This window comes from Apteryx mantelli, chromosome 31, assembly GCF_036417845.1.
Source record: "Apteryx mantelli isolate bAptMan1 chromosome 31, bAptMan1.hap1, whole genome shotgun sequence".
In the NCBI taxonomy this organism is placed as follows: domain Eukaryota; kingdom Metazoa; phylum Chordata; class Aves; order Apterygiformes; family Apterygidae; genus Apteryx; species Apteryx mantelli.
In genome coordinates, this window is record NC_090008.1 from 354804 (window position 1) to 373740 (window position 18937).

General features: G+C 74.4%; 3 protein-coding genes across 11 annotated transcripts; 1 reads left to right on the top strand and 2 right to left on the bottom strand.

The window, feature by feature from the left end:
• Positions 1–619: 619 nt before the first annotated feature.
• On the bottom strand, positions 620–9245 carry ADAM15 (ADAM metallopeptidase domain 15). 9 transcript variants are annotated; one of them, XM_067313513.1, is made up of 26 exons: positions 9124–9245; positions 7583–7686; positions 6882–6958; positions 6662–6740; positions 6514–6590; positions 6267–6441; positions 6139–6201; positions 5985–6053; positions 5712–5881; positions 5543–5627; positions 5315–5463; positions 5054–5231; positions 4767–4859; positions 4460–4655; positions 4280–4388; positions 4063–4213; positions 3913–3990; positions 3725–3836; positions 3473–3611; positions 2994–3047; positions 2837–2904; positions 2622–2730; positions 1935–2012; positions 1435–1506; positions 1131–1252; positions 620–805 (listed from the first exon to the last, which is right to left on the bottom strand). In XM_067313513.1, the coding sequence occupies exons 1-25, from the start codon at positions 9215–9217 to the stop codon at positions 1141–1143; spliced, it is 2691 nt and encodes an 896-aa protein (XP_067169614.1). In that variant the 5' UTR covers positions 9218–9245; the 3' UTR covers positions 620–805; positions 1131–1140. The 9 variants fall into 9 exon arrangements, with proteins under 9 accessions (XP_067169614.1, XP_067169615.1, XP_067169618.1 ...); XM_067313514.1 differs by lacking the exon at positions 2837–2904 and having other exon boundaries at positions 9124–9244; XM_067313517.1 differs by lacking the exon at positions 1935–2012 and having other exon boundaries at positions 9124–9244.
• Positions 9246–9930: 685 nt separating this feature from the next.
• Positions 9931–13827, bottom strand: DCST1 (DC-STAMP domain containing 1). The gene is made up of 16 exons (XM_067313107.1): positions 13749–13827; positions 13530–13655; positions 13373–13447; positions 13136–13264; positions 12915–13054; positions 12658–12835; positions 12309–12452; positions 11981–12102; positions 11715–11872; positions 11476–11575; positions 11295–11390; positions 11073–11199; positions 10860–10976; positions 10554–10696; positions 10334–10447; positions 9931–10176 (listed from the first exon to the last, which is right to left on the bottom strand). Exons 1-16 carry the CDS (start codon positions 13825–13827, stop codon positions 9931–9933), a joined length of 2094 nt encoding a protein of 697 aa, XP_067169208.1.
• Positions 13828–14003: 176 nt separating this feature from the next.
• DCST2 (DC-STAMP domain containing 2) lies at positions 14004–17791 on the top strand. Its single transcript, XM_067313108.1, has 15 exons — positions 14004–14328; positions 14439–14609; positions 14775–14876; positions 15004–15198; positions 15335–15400; positions 15493–15706; positions 15786–15943; positions 16019–16183; positions 16278–16445; positions 16539–16639; positions 16708–16838; positions 16948–17063; positions 17133–17226; positions 17343–17600; positions 17692–17791. Exons 1-15 carry the CDS (start codon positions 14004–14006, stop codon positions 17789–17791), a joined length of 2364 nt encoding a protein of 787 aa, XP_067169209.1.
• The last annotated feature ends 1146 nt before the right edge of the window (positions 17792–18937 follow it).

Consider the following 18937-nt stretch of genomic DNA (forward strand, 5'->3'; position numbering starts at 1 on the left):
GCGGGACCCCCCCGCCAGGCCCCTCATCCCCGCCCTGGGGGGCCCCCCCGGCGCGCTGCAGCCCCCCGGCGCGGCGCTCCCGCAGCCCGAGCCGCCGGGGCGCGGCGCAAGGTGCAGCCGGCTGCACAAAGACGCTTTGTTCTCGGGCAGGGTGGGGGCACCCCGGGGTGCTGCGGGGCGGGCGGGCGGCGGCAGGCGGTGGGGGGCCCCCGCCCTGCGCCCTCGCCCCACGGGCAGGGCAGCGCGGCTGCGGCCGCGGCCGGGCAGCGCCCGCCGGGACGCCTGGGCCCGCTCCCCCCCCCGCGGGCAGGGCGCACGGGGGAGGCAGGCGGGGAGGGGCCCGGACGCCTGGGTCCTTCCCCCCCCCCCCGCGGAAGGTTGTACGCGGGGAACACGGCGGCGGGGCCGGGCGCCTGGGTCCCCTCCAGGGCCGGGGGCGCAGCGGGGGGCGGCAGCGCGGACACGCGGTTCCCCCCCCCCGAGGGGGGGCTGCGCGCGCAACCGGCGAGGGGGGCGGGCGGGGCGCAAGTGCCGCTGGGAGTTGTAGTTCCCCGGCGGCGGCCGGGGGAGGGGCCGCCTCCCGGACGCCTGGGTCCCTCCCCCCAGGAAGCAGCGGGGAGGCAGTTGAGAGCCGCTTTATTAGCGGGGGGGTGGGGAGCGAGCGGCGCCCTGCCGCGGGCCCCCCTACCCCGGCCCCGGCTCCGACGGGGGCCCCGGGGGGGCCGGCGGCTCCAGCGTGGCAGCGGTCCCGGTGCCCGCAGCCTAGGGCACGGAGGGGGCACCAGCAGGCGGCGGGGGGGCTGGCCTGGGGGAGGAGAGAGGCAGGCGGTGACAGGGGGGCCGGGTACCCCCGCACCCAAAACCCCAGCCCTGGCCCCCTGCAGACCCCCTCACCCCTCCTGGCCCCCTACAGCATCCTGCCCCCCAAAGGCCCCCACCCTGACACCCCACAGACCCACAACCTTGGCACCCTAAGAACCCAGCCCTCCACCCCAGCCCCTCAAGTCCTGGTGCCCCATAGACTCCTCTCCTGGCCCCAGCCCCCCACTCTGGCACCCCGCAGCCCTGCTCCCCTACAGCCCCCCACCCTGGCACCCTGCACCATCCCTTCCTGGCACCCCGGCACTCACCTGGAGGGAATCACTGTGACATGGGTTTGGCTGGGGGGCGTCTCGTCGTGGGGCAGCGAAGGCCCCGGGGGGTCCAAGGGCAGCGGCCGCCGTGGCGGGGGGGGCTTGGCGGGGCCTGGAGGCTGCGGGGAAACGGAGGCGTCAAGGCTCCTGCACGGGGCTTGGGGGCACGTCCGGCTCCTGCGGCCCCAAACCGCCTCCCCTGCCCCGGGGGGAGCGGGGGGGGGGGCTCCGAGCAGCGCGCAGCCGCCCGCCGTCCCTGCACTGCCTGGCCCCACGCGCCGGGGCCGCCCGGCGCCGTTACCTGAGCGCCGCGCAGCACGGGGTCCGCGGGCAGCGGGCGCGTGGGGGGGGGCGGCCTGTCCGAGGGCACTGCCTGGGCAGAGAGAGCAGGGACAGTGAGACCGCCATGCCGTGCCGTGCCGTGCCATGCCATGCTGCACCATGCCATGGGGAACCCGGCGTGCGAAGCCGCTGGGCCGGGGGGGCTCCGGGGCTGCAGGAGGGAGGCTCCCTTCCAGGGGCTCGGGTGGGCGCAGAGCTCCCCCGCGGGAGCGCGCGTGGGGGCCAGCTCAGCCCCGCGGCCGGGCGCGGGGAGCGGTGCCGCCAGCGCTGCCGGCACTGCGGGCACTGCGGGCAGCATATGCCGCCTGCCTGGCCGGCCTCTCCGGGAGCGGCGGCAGAGCTGAGCCGGGCCCGGCTCCTCCGGCTGTGAGTTCGTGCACAGACAGGCATGCAGCAGTGGCGGGAGCTCAGAGAGGAGGTGCTGCCGGGGACCCCCCACTCCGGGGCCCGGGGCTTTACCTGGGCGCTCTTGGGAAGAGGGTCAGGCGGGAGAGGCTTGGAGGGCGGATCGGGCCTGGCCGAGCCGAGGGCAGCCGGCTGCAGAGAGACGGAGAGGCGGGAGGAGGACAGGCGCGCGCCATGCAGCAGCGAGCGAGACTCGTGCAAGCCGTGCAGCATGCAGAGACCCCCGTGAAGCAGAGACCCCCCCCAGCTGTCAGCTCCGGGGCTCCAGCCCTGGCTCCACGGCTGCTCTGGCAGCCCCGGCTTGGGCAGCGGCTGCAGGACCCCGGTCGGGCTCCGGCCCCGGAGGCACCAGGAGAGGCACAGCCAGCACTGGGCACAACATGCAGGGATGCATGGACATGACACGTGGGGACGCATGGCCCCCCACGCGCCCGGGCAGGCACGGCCGAGCTGCCACGGTCCAGGGCAGCGCCGGCTGCTCCGGGCCCAGGTGACGGAGAGCTGCTTGCCACACCAGGGAACCTGGTGCGGGAGGGATGCTCGGAGCAGGTCCCTGGGGGCGTCTCCTCAGCAACAACGGCGCCAAATCCCGGTACCCACGGCAACGGCACTGCACGCGGCAACCGGCCCGTAACCACGGCAACGGCATCGCCACCGGCAGCAGCTCCCTCCCCGGTACCCCGGAGGGGGATCGCCCCCGAGGCATGGCACGGCCCCGGCCCACGGCTGCCGGGCTCTCACCTTGCTGCTGCGCATGACCTGGAGCTCGGTGCCCTGACGCCACTGCGGGGGCCGGGGCCGCTCGGGGGGGCCCTGGCTGGACGGTCGGGTCTCCGAGGGCTGCGAGATCCTGCAGGAGGGAGGCAGGATGAGGCCCTGGTCGCTCCTGGCGGTCGGGGGACCCCACACGGCAACCGAGCGACACCGGCACCAGCAGAAGCCCAAGAGAAACGAACCCCTCAGCACCAGGAGATGCGGCGCCCTGCGCCCCAGAGAGCAGGGCTCTCCCCACACCCCAAGGGCACTGCCAAGGGAAGATCGCGGCGCTGGAGGCTTTGCGAAGCAGGACGGCTCAGGGACAGCCCCACGCCCAGGCTCCAGCAGTGACGTTACCCGCTCCAGCCGTCTGGGGCTTCTGGACCCAGGAATCGGACCTGGGTCTCAGCACTGTGGGGAGAACAGAGTCAGCGTCTCAGCCCGGAGCTCGGGGGCCGGAGCGCGCCTGGGGCATTGCTGCGACGGAGCCCTGCCCAGGGATGGAGAGGGACGGGGCAGCGGCGTGGCGGGAGGAACCGCAGCTGCGCGGGGGGGAGGGAGCGTGACGGGGCCCGTTGCCTGCGCGGGGGGGACGCGCACACGTGCGCACAGCTCAGTTGCTGCACGGGGACGCATGCACGCAATCGCATAGCTGGTTACCTGCCACGGGACACACGTGCACAGGCATGCACGCACACACGTGGCCAGCTTACCTGCCACAGGACACAAACGCATGCCCGCACGCCTATGGGCGGCTCTTTCCTGCCACGGGACATACAAGCATGCACACACACATGCACGCTGGCAGGCGCACGCACACGCGCGTGCACAGTTACCTGTACTGGCAGGACGTCCCCTTGCTGAGCTGGCAGAGGCGCTTGTGCAGCCCGGCGCGGCGCACGCAGCACAGCCCCAGCAGCAGGGCCAGCAGCAGCAGGGCGCTGAGCAGCAGGGCCGTGGGCAGCGCGCTCCCCCCTGCAGAGAGCGGCACGTCAGCACCCCGCAGCTGCGCCCCGCGGCCGCCGCCGGCCGCGCACACAAAGCCCCATTCTCCTCGCGGCGCGGCCGGGGACGAGCCGCGGGCTCACCTCGCTCCGGGGCCATGGGGCCGCTGTCCTCGCTGCCCCCCGCGCCGGGGCTCGCGCAGCTGGGGGGAGCCCAGCCCCGCTCGCAGTGGCAGTGCCCGTGGTTGTTGCACACCTGGGCGGGGGACACAGAGCTCAGAGCCCAGCTGCCGCCGGCAGGCGTCCCCCCACCCCCGGACCCCCCAGCTCACCCCGTGCCCGTGGCACTTGCTGTGGCACTGCTGATCCCCCAGCACGGAGACGTCCTGGCACCGGCGCTGGAGACACACCTGCAGCGGGGGGAGGCGAGTCAGGACCCCGCTGCCGGTGGCTCCCGCGGCACCGGCCCCCCCTGCACTCACCTTGCCGGGGCTGCAGACGGTGCCGGGCAGCACCATGACCGGGTCGCTCACGTCCTCGTCCCCGGGCAGCAGGGTCCCCTGGCAGGAGGCCGCTGGGCGGCTGCCCCGGGTGCTGCCGCGCTGGCACTGCAGGCGCCCGCAGCCAGCGTCCCTGCGGAGGCGGAGGGGTCAGGGGCCGGTGGGCCGCAGGGGCCCGCGAGGGCGGCCCGGCACTCACCGCTGGGCGCAGGCGACGTAGGAGCCGTTGGGGAGCTGCCCGCAGTGTCCGCGCTCGTCCCCTCTCGCGTTCAGGGCGGCCATGCAGGAGCTGGAGACGGGGCTGGCGCCTGTGCCGGGGAGCAGTGAGCAGGGAGCCCCGGCGCCGCCGCCGGCCCCGGCACACCTGCCCCCGGCATACCTGCCCCCAGCAGCTGCTGGCACTGTCCCTCGAGGGTGGCGCAGGCGCCGCCGTAGCAGTGCGCCCGCCCGCCGGCGCAGGGCTGCCCGTCCTGCAGGTAGGCGTTGGGCGGGCAGCGAGGCGAGAGCCCGTCGCAGAACTCGGGCAGGTCGCACTCGCCCAGCGGCTCCCGGCACGGGTGCCCGGCGCGGCGCAGCTGCGGGGGCAACGTCAGGCGGGCAGCGAGCCGGCCCCCCCCCCCCCCCAGCCTGCGCAGGGGAGCCCCGCCGGGCTGCAGCCCGCGCCGCCCCCCGTCGCCCCCGCGCACCTTGCAGTCCTGGCAGCAGGCGTCCCCCGTGGCGCACTCGGCTCCGGGCAGCAGCTGGCAGCTGCTGCTGTTGCAGCAGGGGTCGGCGCACTCCTGCGGGCAGAGGGCTGCGCTGAGCGGCCGGGCACCCGCAAACCCCACCGCGGGGCCGGGGGACAGCGGCTGGGCCGGGTCCCTCACCCGCAGCCCGGGGCTCTGGAGCAAGGCGCTTGCTTGCACCCGGCGTCCGTCCGGCTCGCGCCCTCCCGTCCCGGCAGGGGAGAGGCGCAGCCACGGCGCCGACGTACCAGGCTGAGGCCGCAGTCGCAGCCCTCGCCGGGCTCCAGGAAGCGGTTCCCGCAGCGGGGGCTCCCGGCCAGCCTCCGCGGCTCGGGCGTGTCGAGGAGGCACCAGCCCCGGCCCTGCTGCAGGCTGCGCTCCAGGTCCTGCCGGCTGCAGTTGCTGAAGCTCAAGCCGGGCGTGAGCCTGCGGGGATGGCGGGGGGGCGGTGAGGCCGGGCCGGCCAGCGACCCCCCCCCCCGCACCCCCTGCTGCCCCACCGCCCTCACCCCGTGGGCGAATCCATGATGCAGCCGCGGTCCTGGTAGAGGTTGCTGCAGCGGCAGCGGCGCCCGGCGCCGTCGTGGCTCATGCCCAGGTTGTGCCCCAGCTGGTGGGCCACGGTGGTGGCCACCACGAGCACGCTGACCGAGTGGTCCTGCGGGACAGGCGGGGGTCAGCACGGGGGGCCGGGCGGGGGGGGGGCACGGGGCACGGCGGGGGCAGGCGGCACTGACCATGCTGACCCCCCCGGAGCGCGCCGGCGAGCACATGGAGGCCTGCGCCGACATCCCCACTGCCACGTCCTCGAAGCGGGCGCCCCTGCGGAGAGCGGGAGCGTCAGGCGGGCGCCGGCGCGGGGGCCCATCCCGTCCCGTCCCGTCCCATCCCGCTGCCCGCGCTCACGTCAGCAGCTGCGCGTTGTCGTGGGGCAGCCGGGGCAGCAGCTCCTCGCGACGCCACTGCAGGAACCGCTCCAGCGCCGCCCGCCCGCTGCTGCCCACCTTGAACTTGTCGCCTTGGCTCCAGACCTCCACGGCCAGCAGGGCCACCCGCACCCCCAGCGGCTGGAAGAACTGCGGCGGGCGCGGGGGGTCAGGAGGGACCCTGCGCACCGCAGCGGGGGGGACCGGTGGCGCCGGCGCGGCCGAGCCCCCAGGGGACCCGGTGGTGACTCACCGTGTCCACCTGGTTGGCGATCTCCAGGGTCCGGGTGCGGACACGCTGCAGGTCGCGGTAGTTTAGGAACTGCGGAGGGCAGGGAAGGGCGTCACGGCGGGGGCCGAGCCGGGGGGGGGCCCCAGCGCCAGGCAGGTCCCCGGCCGGCACTCACCGCGGCGTGGTCCACCACCATCACCAGCTCCACGAAGCGCTGCTCCGCCACCGCCCGCTTGCCCTGGGGACGAGAGCGGGTCAGGGGGCCACCGAGGGGACCTGGGGCGGCACCCGGGCGATACTCACCCTCTGCGGCCGGGGCGGCTCCGTCTCCATCTCTGGGGGGGCCGTGGGGCCCGGCCCGCAGGCCCGCGGCGCCAGCCGGACGTCCCGGGGCCGGTACGCCACGTGCCTGCCCGGGGGGCCGCTGACGTCCGGCTCCAGCCCGTAGCTCCTGTTCTCCGACACACGGAGGTGGCCGCTGGGGAGGGGACAGGAGGGGTGAGCGGCGGGGCGGCGGCGGGGCTGGGGGGCCGCGGGGGTCGGGGCTTACCTGAGCCCGGAGCAGGCGCAGAGGCTGGCCCGGGAGCCGGGGAAGCCCTGCACGCTCCCGCGGTAGCAGCAGTGTTCCTGCGGCAGAGAGGGGGCTCAGGAGCCGGCCCGGGGCCGGGGCAGCCCCCTCCCCGCCCCGGAGCCCCTACCTGCTCGCTGGCCTCCTGCGCCACCCGCGTGCCGTTGGGCAGGTAGTAGAGCAGCGCCCCGGTGCCCAGCACCAGCTCCCTGCAAGAGAGACGCGCGGGCCCCCCGGCTCAGCCCGCTCCGAGCGCCCCGCAGAGCGCCGCCGGCCGGGACGCGGAGCGCGGAGCCCGGAGCCGGCTCGGCTCTGCCCCAGCCCGCCCCGTTCCCCAGCCGCCAGCTCACCAGTTTTGCTCCAGCTCCACCACCAGCCGCGTTCCCTCCAGCTCCAGGGCGACCTGCAGCCAGGCAGGGAAGCCCCCCTGGGGCAGGCAGCGGGTCACGGCAGGGCCCCGCGCACCCCGGCCCCGGGTCCCCACCCCGGCCCCTTCCTCCGCGCCCCTCCCCGGCCGGGACCCACCCGGCACGTGCCCACGCGGGAGGGGGCGGAAGGGATCCCCTCCTTGCGCCGCGCAGGAAGCGTCCCTCCCTCGCCAGCGCATTGTGCCGGGGAAGGGGGGTGTTGCACAGAGTCGGCGGCCCCCCCGCCGTCCCCCCCGCGCTTCCTGCCCGGTGCAGCGCGGCCGGAAACCCTGGAGAGACTCGCAATGGCCGCGGGGTGGGCCGGGCCCTTCCGTCCCGGCCAGAGGGGTGCCGGGTGCCAGCTCGCCCCGGCAGGGTGGGGGACCCGGCCGGGGCGCCGAGGGGAAGGGGGATCTGCTGGGGGCACCCGCGCTCCGGCCGCCCCCTCCCCATTCCCACCTGGGCTGGGCAGGAGGCAGCTGGAGGCTCCAGGTGTTCGGTCCCTGCTGGCAATTGGGGCTGGGGGACCCGGATGCCGGTTTCCGGCACCAGGAAGGGCGCTGGGGGTGGTGGCTGTCCCGGCAAGCCCCCATGCGGCAGGGACATGCCGGGGCCACGGCGCAGCGCGCGGGCTGGGGGCTCACCTGCACAGCCTCTGCCAGGCTGAGCGTCCGGTCGCCCTGCAGGACCTGCGGCGTCACGTGCCACGAGTGTCCCCACTCCGCATGGCGCTGCCACACGCTGTCACCTGCGCGGGGCAGGAACAGCTCGGTCACTGCCGCTGCCCCCCTGCACCTGCAGCTGCATCCAGGAACAAGCGAGGCCCCAGGAGCCGGGAGTCCCTTCCTCGCTGTCCAGCCCCCCCGGCACAGTGCCCTGGGGGCAGGGGAGGAGGAGATCCCGAGTTTGGGAAGGGAGCTCGAGTTTGGGAAGGGAGCTCGGCCCAGCGGTTGGGAAGCAGGAACCAGGATTCCTGCGCTCGCTCCTGGCACTTCCAGGGCTGCCGCTGGGCAAAGTCCAGAGCATCACCAGGCGCGAGGAATTAGGGCGCTGGCTTCCAGCAAAGTCTCGGAGAAGCCCTGGACGTGGCACCTGCTGCTGACACGCAGGCACAAGGCAGCCGCAGCTCCCGTGCCGAAGCGAGCCCCAGGCCAGTGGGATGGGTTTCCTGGGCGCAGGCTTGGCTCTCTCCCCAGCTCGGGATGCACCCCGCAGCCCATCCCACACGGCCGCCAGGCCTGGCAGCACCTCCTGGTCCAGGGCCGCATCCCTTCGCACTCGCCGGGGACCCCCAAGGCGGCCGGCACGGCAGGGGTCCCCGGCCAGGCCCTGACGCACCCGCGTCTGGAGCCGTGTGGTCTAGTACAACCAGCTCGGGGAGCAGGGCAGGGCCAGGAGACCCAGCCCGGCTGACTCAGCCTCCCGCACCCCCTGCGGCCCATCCTTCCTCCCGGCTCTCCAGGACGCCTCCCCGCCCTCTGCGAGGGCTCCCGGCACAGCCGAGGGCTGGGAGGATGCTGGAGCAGCCGGGGCTGTGGCCGGGCACCGGCAGACGCCCCTGCCCACGGCCCTGACGCTGGGCGTCCCCAGGGAGAGCAGAGACCTGGGGCAGAGCCTCCCTCCCCGGGGCAGCCCTGACGGCTCCACAGCTGCACCAAAACCCCGTCCCCAGCCCTGCCGACGACACGGAGAAACCCCCAGGCAGCGACTGCCAAATCGCCCCGTGCCGGTCCTGACGCTGAACGCCCCGCGAAGCCCCTCTCAGCCCTGCGCAGCCCCCTCGCACCCAGGGGCCGGTGGTCACCAACCGCCCCCGAGCGATGCCACGGCCTCCGGCTGCCGCTGCTCAGGGACACGCGGCCCCGTCTCGAAGGACGGGCCCTGCCCGGTCCCCCTGCTCTCCCCGCAGAGCGAGGGGCTGCGGCCAGGCGGGCCGGGCTCCGCACGCTGCCTCCTCCCCGCACGCTCCCCTCGGGGCAGGGACCTGCCGCTCCCGGCGGCCCGGCGCGGCGCGGCCGGCAGAGGCCCCTCGGCACCAGGTGCCTCCCCGCGGCGGGGACACCGGCGGGGGATGCGCAGGGCCCGCGGGCAGCGCGGTGCCCGGCCAGAGCGGCGCCCCCCCCCCGCGCCCCGCCGCCCCCCGGCCCCGACGGCCCCGCGCGTCCCGGCGCCGCCGCCCGCTCACCTGCGCCGCGTCCGCGCGTCCCGGTGCCGGCGGCGCGGCGGGGCCCCGGCGCGGCGAGCAGCAGCCCCAGGGCGCAGAGCAGCGCCCGCGCCATCGCCCTGCCGGAGCCGGGGCCCGTCCCGCGGCCGGTGCGGGGCGCCGCGGCCCCGGGCAGGCGGCTCCCGAGCTGACCCGCCGCGGCCGCCCCCGGCGCGCATTGCACCGCCGCCGCCTCCGCCGCCAGCGCCCGGCGCGGCCCGGCCCGGCGCGGCCCGGCCCGGGAGGAGGAACTTCCTGCCCGCCCGCCGCCGGCTCCGCCCGCCGCCGCCGCCACCGCTCCGCCCGCGGCGCCCCGCCGGGGCCGGGCCCGGGCGGCTCCGCGGAGCGGCAGCGCCGTGCGCCGAGAGCCCGGCGCGCCCGGGACCCCCGAATTACCGCCCGCTGCACCCGCACCCTGCCTTCGCCTCCCGGCGCGCCCGGGACCCCTGCTTTTGCCACCCGGTGCACATCAGAGACGCCTGCTTTCGCCATCCGGCGCACCCCAGATCCCCGCTTTTGCTGCCCAGTGCACCGGGGACCCCCGCCTTCGCCTCCTGGTGCACCCAAGACCCCCGATTTTTGCCACGCAGTGTGCCCAAGACCCCCGCCTTTGCCACACGATGCATCTGAGACCCCCGCCTTTGCTACCTAGTGCACCAGACTCCCCTGCTTTCACCCCCTGGTGTGTGCCAGACCCCCCTGCCTTTGCTGCCCCATGCACCCCGCAGACCCTCACCTTCCTGCCTCGTGCACCCAAAGCAGCAGCCTTTATTGCGCGATGCGCAGTGCTCAGGCCGCGTACGCCATGCACTCCTCGCTGCTCTCCTCAGAGAGGCCGCGGTCCCCGGGGGTGCAGACCAGGCACGCGCGTCCCACGTCCCTCCAGCACGGCCCGCAGTACATGGAGCCGCAGGTGGGCGCCGGGCAGAGCCGGCTCCGCAGCGTCTCGGGCTCCCCGCACACAACACAGCGCCGGCGCAGGAACCGGCGCAGGCACGGCCACCGCTGGCAGCACCACTCCAGCAGGGACATCCCCTGCAGTGGGGACAGGGCCAGGGGCACTGGGGCTGCCCCATGGGGAGGACAGGCAGCCCCACGGGGGACAGACCCCCCCTGGTCGGGCTGGACCCCTCTCCCCAGATCGGGGCACAGCGGCCAGGGCCCTGCGCAGGCACCCCCTGTCCCCGCTCACCAGGGCCCGGCGCTGGCCTCCCTGCCGGACCACGCGCCGCCGCTGCAGGTCAACGAAGCACTGCCGCTGGCGCAGCAGCTTGTTGTAGAGGAAGAGCACGCGCTGCTTCTCCCGCTGCGCCGGGTGCCGGGTGTCAGGGGCTGCAGCAGCCCAGCCCGGGCACCAGCCACGGGGCACCCCGGGGGCGATGGGGCAGCTCGGGGGCAGCGGGGCAGCTCACCTTGGGGAAGTAGAAGGTGGCGATGACGCGGCGCAGGCGGTACGTGTAGACCTGGGCCAGGCACAGCAGCGCCAGCCCGCCCAGGGGCAGGCAGCTGGCCAGGTAGTCGTCGGTCGTCATGCCCCGGGGCTGTGGCAGGCAGGCTGGGGACGCAGGCAGAGGCACTCAGCGCCCCTGGCCCGTGGGGCACGGCCGTCTGCAGCGGGGCAGGAGAACCCCCCCCCCCCCCCGCACTTTTTTTTGGCAGGGGCAGCCAGGCACCCCGTGCCGGGGAATGAGCCCTGCCGACAGCTCGGAGGGGCTCACCGGAGTTGGACGACTCCAGTTCGACGTAGGAGGATGTGTTCAAGGCCCCGATGGTGCTTCGCAGGAGCCGAGCCATCAGCGACGTGCCCATAACCTGCACCTCCAGGTGGTGGCTGCCTGCGAGAAGAGGGCATGTGGGGCGGCCCTGCGGCGGGCAAGACGCCACGGGGCTGGGCGCTGCCCCCAGGCGCTGCCGTGGGGCCGGGTGCTCACTGCGGAACGAGTACTGCACGAAGGAGTGCTGCCGGATGATGCTGAGCATGGTGAAGAGCACGCGGTCCAGCCCCCAGGTGAGCAGCAGGAAGAGCAGGGGCGGGATGCACTCCAGCAGCTCCACCACCTGCGGGGACAGGGCTCCGTGGCGGCATCCCCCGCAGCCCCCGACCCCGCGCCCGGCCCCGCGGGGAGCCCGGCAGCGCCCGCCTTCGCCCTCACCATGTTCTGCAGCTCAGGCGGCTGCATGGCCACGCGGCTGGGGAAGATCACGGCGGAGACCTCTGCCCGGCGCAGCGGCAGCAGTGTCCGCTTGTTCTGGGCGGGGGGAGCAGGGCGGCTCAGCGCAGCCCCCCGGGGACCCACACACCCCAGCCGCCCTCTGCCCCCTCTTCCTCCTCACCTGCTTCCTGCGGCGGGCGTCAATTTGGCGGAAGTAGGTGGTGATGTAGATGTTGTCAAAGGAGATGTCCTGGTTGTAGCGCTTAGTGTAGGAGAAGGCCCTTGGAAGAGAGGGTGTCCGGGGTGGCAAGGGGTGGGGTGCATCCCCCCGGACCCCCATGCTGCTGCCTGGCTCCGCGCCCTGCAGCCGGCACAGCTCCCACCCAGCCCCCCGGCCCCACGGGCCCGGCCCGCGCTCACGAGATGAAGACGAGGAGGAAGGTGCAGGAGAGCAGCAGGCGGAAGAAGGAGACGGCCCTGCCCAGCCGGGAGCTGTGCTGCCGCACGTGCGAGGCCACCTCCTCCACGAGCCGCTCCCGCGAGACGTTGGCGCCGAGCAGCATGTCGCGGTGCTCCTCCTGGGGCAGCGAGGCCGTGGGCGCCGGACAGCGCCCATCCCTGCCCTAGGCGTGCGGCCCTGGGGGACAGGACGGGATGGAATGGGACGGGACGGGATGGGCACCCACCTGGAAGACCAGCTGGGCACTGAAGTCCTGGCTGAGGTTGTTGATGGATCCGTTCACCATGTCGTACATCTTCCCAAAGTTGCCCTCCACAGGGATCTTTTCCCGGCACCAGGAGTGCATGACTGTGGGGCCGGGAAGGGGAGCATGCTGGAGGGAGCCAGGACCTCCCGGGCATCGTCCCATCTCAGGGTGGCCACTGTCCTGGGGCTGTGGAAGCTCTGGGGACCTCCGCCTTGGGCTGCTCCGAGCCAGAGCTGCAGCGCCATGGGGGCACAGGGCTCGGGCTCCTGAGCCCCACGGCCGCCCTGGGGCCCCGCACGTGACCCACCCTTGACAACATGGCAGAGGAACTTGAACTTCATGGGCAGGCAGAGGAGGTGGCTGATGAGGGGCACTGCGATGTGCTCCATGCAGGCCTGGTGCTTCGTGCTGAACCAGTCCCGGCAACGCTGCATGGCCAAGTCGATCACATCTGGGAGGTCGAGGGCCCTCAGGTCGGAGCGTGCAGCTCCCCGAGCAGCTGCCCCATCCTGCGGCTTGCTCGCGCTGGGCATGAGGGCTTGCACAGGGCTGCGGCAATGCCCCGAGGGTGCACCATCCCTCCCGTGCATTGCCCGTTGCAGGCACCATCCCTCCTGTGCACCGCTGCTGCTGCAGCCCAGCCGTTCCCCACTCACATTTGCAGCGCAGTTTGGTCTTCATCTCGTACAGCTTCTGGGTGCTGAGGGCTTGCGGGGGGGCCGTGCGCCGGCCCTGGCGCAGGTCGTAGCCTGCCTCGCTGGCCACCTCCTCGTTGAGCGCCACGAAGGCGCGCGAGATGTTCTGCATCTCAGCGTTGAGCGTCCGCCCGCTCCGCTGGGGCGGGAGCAGCCGGCTCAGCGCAGCCCCCCCGGGGCCGCCCCGCAGCCAGCCCGCCCCGGCCCCGCGGCCTCACCACCATGTCCTCCATCACGGCACGCAGCGGAGCCATCGACACCTGCCAGAGCTGGCGGCTGTGGTTGACCTGCAGCTCCGTGACGCAGCCCACCGAGCGGATCACCTCCTCCAGGTTGTGCCGCACGTTGGCCACGGGCCCTGGCACGTGCAACGCCAGCTCAGGCCTCGTCCTGCCGGCTGGGACGCTGCAGGGATGGGTGTGGGGGGGGGGGGCCCTACCGTCATAGATGGTGGCAAGAGCGTAGGAGAGCACGAAGACCCGGCCCTCCTTGCCCACGAACTTGGGGGCCACGAGCAGGCTGGCGCAGCGGAAGCGCGGCGACGTGGCCCAGCCCAGGGCGCTGGCTCCTGCGGGGAGCAGGGAGCTGCCGGCCGTCCCCACGGTGCCGCTGCGGGGACCCGCCGGCACTCGGGGTCCCTGCCGCCCCCCGGTGCCTCCCCGAGCCCCAGGCTCACCCGCCAGCCCGCACGTCAGCTGCACCTTGCGCGTCTCTGTGACGTTCATGGGCACGATGAGGAGCTGGCAGAGCCCTGAAACACCCGCGCTTGCCCTGAGCCCCCAGTGCCACCGGCTGCCTGGTCCCCACCGCGGCCAGTGCTGGGAAGTGCTCACCGAGGCCGAGGAGGCTCCCGACGCCGGCACCCAAGAGGAGCTTGCTGCAGCGGTGCTGGTCCGGCGGGCTCCAGAGGAAGCGGCTGCACGGGGCCGGCAGCAGCCGCAGCGCCAGGTGCTGCAGGGCTGGTGGGGAGAGGCCGGTCCGTGGTGGTCGCGGCGCCCACGGAGCCGCCCCGCCGGGGCCCCGGCCAGGAGCCGGGCACGAGGGGGACTCACTCGTGTTGGGGGGCTTCTGCCTCTTGGGTGCCTCTGTGCCAGCCGGGTGCTCCTGCTCGGCGCCCGCCTGTGGCTCCATGGCTCCGGTGCCTGTGGCAGTGCCACCGGTGTGGAATCAGCTCATTGTGACCCAGCCGCGGCGGTTCCGCTCGGAGCATCCTGGGAGCGGTGCCTGTGCCCTGGGCTCCCTGTGGCGTGCGGGCTCTCATCCCTCCCGGCCGGGCTCAGAGACCTGTTCCCTCCGCCGTGGCCGGCATGGGGCCGGTGTCGGGGCTGGGCAAAGCCCTCCGGGGCTGGGGGAAGAGCCTGTCACCGCGGGGCTGGGGCTGGCGGCCCTGGCGGGATGCCTGGCTGGAGGAGGAGAGCCAAGCTGGGGACGTGGCCCGCAGCACCGCCGGGTTCGTGCTGGGCATGGCCCTGGCCAGCCTGTACGGGGCCCTGGTGCTGCTGGCGCAGAGCCACAACGTCTGGTACTGCCTGGTGACCACGGTCAGCCTGGGCGCCGCGCTGGGGCTGGGCATGGCCTTCTCCGTCAAGGTGCGCGTCACGGTGCTGCTCACGCTGCCGCACGTCTTCACCAGTAAGCGCCGTCGCTCCTGTGCCCGGCTGCCCGGCGGGGGACGGCTCCCCGCCGCCCCCCTCGCTGCCGGCGCAGCCCCGGGCCACCCCTCGCCCCCGCCGTCCCCGCAGAGGAGGGCAAGATGCTGCTGCTGCTGCTGGCGCTGGGCATGGCCACGCAGGGGCCCTGCACCAACATCCTGCACAACTTCTCCCGGGCCGCTGAGTCCATGTCGTGCGGGGCCGAGCTCGCCCTCAACCAGACGGCCGAGCGGCTGCAGCGCGCCCGCGAGCCGCTGCTGAGTGAGACGGGGGCGAGGGGGGAGCGGGGCGGGCAGTGGCGAGTGGGTCCCTGGCCAGGGGGCTGCAGGCGCCGGGTGCGGGAGGAGCCGTGGCGATGCTCTGAGCCAGCCCCAGGCTGCCCTTGCCCCCCGCGGCGCGGTGACGGGACCCCCCCCCCCCCCACAGATGTGCTGGCCAAAATCAAGGACATCGCGCGGAAAGCCAAGGTGGTGGGCGACCGCGTCCGCAAGTTCTTCCGCTCCATCATGGACTCCGTGAGCCACGTGGGTGAGTGGGGGCTGCCAAGCCCGTCCCCTGCCATCCCCAGTGCCAGCGCCCCCGCCCTGCTTTCGGTCGGTCCTTGTCCCCAGCACCCTGTCCTGGCCCCCAAACCCTGCCCATGCCCTGCCCGCAGCCCGAGCCCTGCGAAACGTGTGGATCTGGCTGGTGAGCGTGGGCAAGCTGTGCAACCGGGAGCTGGGCACGCCGTACCGCCGCTGCCTGGGCATCTTCAGCGAGGCCAAGGACAAGTGCGAGCGCGCCATCCCCTTCCTCTACTTCCTCTGCTACGTCATCGTCGCCTTCAAGCCGCTCTGCGGCCTGGCCAACAGTGCGTGCACCCACCGGCCCCGGGATCCCCACGGCTGCGACGGCCCGAGGCTGGAGCCGGCCTCTCCCTCCCGGCGTGGGGCAGCCCCCTGCCCCACGGCATGCAGCCCCACGCCGACGGAGACCCCTCTCCACAGTTATCCTCCTCTTCTGCGTCATCCCCCAGTACATCCAGTCCTTCCTCAAGAGGCAGATTGCTGTCCGTGAGTGTCCCGGTGCCCGTGGGGGTTTGGGGGCCGCCCCGGCTCTCCCGCCCCTGCCCCGGCGCCGCTCTGCCCACCCCGTCTCCCCGCAGCCCTCAGGAACGCGCTGGACCGCGTCCGCCGCGAGTTCGAGTTCAACATCTCGGCCGTGCACCACTTCGACGTGAGCCTCAACTCCAGCAAGACCCTGGGCGAGGTGGCCCTGGACATCATGGAGGGCGTGCGCGCGTGCCTGGAGCCTGCCCGCGAGGTCCTGGGCCTCTTCGCGCACTTCTCCTCCTGCGCCATCCTCTACATGTACCTCCAGTGAGTGGGCGGCACCGCCGGGGCCGCGGGGACGGCAGCCCGGGCGTCCCGGTGCCCAGCTCCCGCCGTCCCCCGCCAGGGCGCTGCGCTACCGCCACCGGTACCTGCAGGACGACACCTTCGACAACATCTACATCACGCGGCGCTTCGTGGAGCTGGACGTGCGCCGGGCGGAGCAGGGCAAGCCCACGGTGCTGCCGCTGCGAGCCCGCGAGAGCAGCCGCTACATCCGCCCCGGTGAGCGCCGGTGGTGCGGGGGCGGTGGGGTGCCGCTGCGGCCCGGCCTCACCGCCCGCCCGCCTGCCCGCCCAGACGGGCTGTGGTTCTCGCAGCAGGAGCGTCGCCGCTACGGGCTGGAGCTGGTGGCCGTGCTGCGGCACGTGGTGCTGGGGCTGAGCCTCATCCTGGCTGACTACAGCGTCTTCTGGCTGCTCGACCTGGTCCAGCACCAGCTCCGGGGGGAGGTTGTCGCCCGCGGTGAGCCGGGACCCGGCAGTGCCGCCGGGGGTTCCCGGGCCCCCACCGCCCTGTTTCCCACTCTGCCCCCGGCGCTGACCTGCCGGCCCCGCAGCCCCGGCGGTGCTGGGCATCAGCGTGAACGGCACGGGCTACACCAGCGAGATCTTCCGGGACCTGGTGTCGGCGTTCGAGGCGCTGCAGCAGGGCAACATCTCGGTGCTGTCCCAGCGGTGCCGCCTGCAGCCCGTGGAGCCCGACTACCGGACCTACCTGACCATGGGTGACCGAGGTGGCGGGAGGGCACTGGGGCCACCCCGGGCACGCGCGGCAGGGCGGCCCGCGCAGGGCTGCCTGACCCGCCGCCTCCCCGCAGGCATCCTCTACGGCACCTGCCTCTTCATCGCCGTCTTCGGCAGCTACGTGGGCCGCCTGCGCCGGGCGGTGTGCGCCGCCTACTACCCGTGCCGCGAGCAGGTGAGAGCCCCCGGCGCCGCGGCCCGCGGCAGCCGCTGGCGCTGACGTCCTGCCCCGGCTCTGCCCAGGAGCGGACATGCTTCCTTTACAACAGCATCCTGGTGCAGCGCACCGGCCTGGCGCGCGCCTTGCACCGGGCCGCGCGGCAGCGCATGGCCGACGGCGGCCACACCAACCCGCTCCTCATCCTCGCCTCCAAGTAAGCCCGCCGGGTGTGCGGGGCGGAGAGCGGCTGGCGCGGAGCCGCCCTGGCCCCTCGGGCGCCCGCCGCGGCACTGCCCCGCAGCCCGGCCCCTCGCCGCCCGCAGGCTGCCCGTGTGCGCCCGGCTGGCCCGGCTCCTGGGCGTGCGCCAGAGGTGCTGCCTGGCCTGCGGCACGGCCGGGGAGCAGGAGTGCGTGGCGTGCATCACGCCCGGCTGCAGAGGTAGGTGCCGGCGGGCAGGCGGGCGGCGGGGGGGGCTGCACCGCGCCGCTCACGGCCCCGCGCCGCCAGGGCTCTACTGCGGCGAGTGCTACCGGGAGCTGAGCAACGCCTGCTCCATCTGCATGGCCCCCCTGAGCCAGCGGGACACCGGCGACGAGGAGCTGTGAGCAGGCAGGGAGCCCCGGGGGGGCGCGGGCACGGTGCTGAGCAGGGTGCCGGGGTGGGGGTCCGCAGCAGGCACCCCCGGCACTGCCGCAGGCGCCTGCCCTGTGCCCGCAGAGACTCCAGCGACGAGGAGGCGGCGGGGCTGTGGCTGGGCGCGCTGCGGACGCTGCGGCGGCAGCCGCAGGCCCCGTGCCGGGAGCAGGGGCGGCTGCTGCGGCAGCGGCTGCAGCAGCTGCTGCGGGGCAGTGGCGGGGGCCGGCGGCTGCCCCCGGCGCTGGCGGCCCGGCTGCAGGCCGGGCTGCGCGAGGAGGCGAGCGGGGAGAGCGATGGGGGCAGCGGGGAGGCTGCCGGCGAGGACAGCTCGGGCTCCAGGTGAGGCTGCGGTGGTGGCGGTGGCGGTGGTGGCGGTGGTGGCAGCAGCGTGCCGGGGGCTGGGGGCTGTGACGCCGCTCTGCCCTGCCAGCCTGGACTTCGGCTACCAGGAGCAGCGCGAGGGCAGCGAGAGCGAGCTGGAGGAGGTGAAGGTGGTGCGGCTGCCCGGCGAGGAGGCCAGCGCCCGGTGACGGCCGGGACCGGGACCAGGACCGGGCCGCGGGGGGCGGCTCTGCTGCCGGCATGCGCCCACGGCCAGAGCTGCCATGCTGGGAGCTGGGAGAGAGCGGCGAATAAAGCACCTGTGCCAGCATCCCGCCGGCCTTGCCGCGTCCCCAGCCTTGGGCACCCCCATCCCCCCGCCTCGGTGTGTCCCCGTCCCCACCGTGCCCCAGCCCTGCAGCCCCACAGCCCCGGCCCCGCGGACAGAGCGGGTGCACGGGGTCCCTGCTTCTCCGTTTATTGTCAAGCAGCCTTCGTTTAAAAAAACAAACAAACAAACAAACAAAACAAAACGAAATGAAACAAAACCAAAAAAAAACCAACCGAAAAAAAACCAACACGCAACCTGGAAGCGCGGGGGGCGCGGCCGCCCGCGGATTATTCGTTTGGTTTCTTACAACAGAGAGGTTCAAGTAGCCGAGATTTCAAGTTCACCGTAAGGCACTTTAAAGCCATGACAGGAGCCAACCCCCTCGTCCCCATCACCCTCCCGTCACCCCATGGCAAGGGACAGACACGCAGAGGCCAGGCAGCGCTGGCGGGCAGCAGCGGAGGGGCCGGGGCCGGGATGGGACGGGACGGGACGGGACGGGGGGAATATATTACATCATCTTTTTAAATATAGATAAACTCTTACTTTAGGCAAATAGTGCCGGTCCCCTGCCCTCCCGGCCGGGCCGGGGGGCATGTGCAAAGGGCAGAGGGGGCGACCCGCTGGGGCCCGGGCACCCCGGGGAAGGTCTGCGGGGGGGAAGCCCGCGGGGCTGGGGGGTGGCGGCGGCGGCGGCGGGGGCCGGGGCGGCCCCGCGCCCCCCGCCCGGGGGGACTCACCCGAAATAGTGCAACCAGAGAAAGCAGCCGGGAGTGCAGGGGCGAGGGGGCTCGCCGGGGAGGGGGCTGCTCGCGGGGGCCGGGCGGGGGGAGCCTGCGGGGACACGGGCACCGGGGGGCCCGGCACAAGCTATGTACAGCTCCGGGGCGCCCCCGCCGCCCCCGAGCCGCCTCCCCGACGGGGCGGGCGCGGGGCCGGCCCGGCTCCGCCGCGGCGGGGCGGGGCGGGGCCGCCAGGGGGCGCCCCCGGCCCGGGGCCGGCGCCCCGCGGGGGCGGCGGCGGC

Excerpts from the sequence above, each read along its gene's own strand:
- ADAM15 (XM_067313513.1), bottom strand. The coding sequence starts at position 9,217 with ATGGCGCGGGCGCTGCTCTGCGCCCTGGGGCTGCTGCTCGCCGCGCCG. Across the intron at positions 6,442-6,513 it reads TGCGCCTGCTCCGGGCTCAG|CGGCCACCTCCGTGTGTCGG; the intron begins GTAAGCCCCGAC and ends TCCCCTCCCCAG. Across the intron at positions 4,389-4,459 it reads CCAGCAGCTGCTGGGGGCAG|GCGCCAGCCCCGTCTCCAGC; the intron begins GTATGCCGGGGG and ends TCCCCGGCACAG.
- DCST1 (XM_067313107.1), bottom strand. The coding sequence starts at position 13,827 with ATGGAGCCACAGGCGGGCGCCGAGCAGGAGCACCCGGCTGGCACAGAG. Across the intron at positions 12,836-12,914 it reads CCGTGATGGAGGACATGGTG|CGGAGCGGGCGGACGCTCAA; the intron begins GTGAGGCCGCGG and ends CTCCCGCCCCAG. Across the intron at positions 11,200-11,294 it reads CGCCTGAGCTGCAGAACATG|GTGGTGGAGCTGCTGGAGTG; the intron begins GTGAGGGCGAAG and ends CTGTCCCCGCAG.
- DCST2 (XM_067313108.1), top strand. The coding sequence starts at position 14,004 with ATGGGGCCGGTGTCGGGGCTGGGCAAAGCCCTCCGGGGCTGGGGGAAG. Across the intron at positions 16,446-16,538 it reads CCGGACCTACCTGACCATGG|GCATCCTCTACGGCACCTGC; the intron begins GTGACCGAGGTG and ends GCCTCCCCGCAG. Across the intron at positions 16,640-16,707 it reads ACTACCCGTGCCGCGAGCAG|GAGCGGACATGCTTCCTTTA; the intron begins GTGAGAGCCCCC and ends GGCTCTGCCCAG.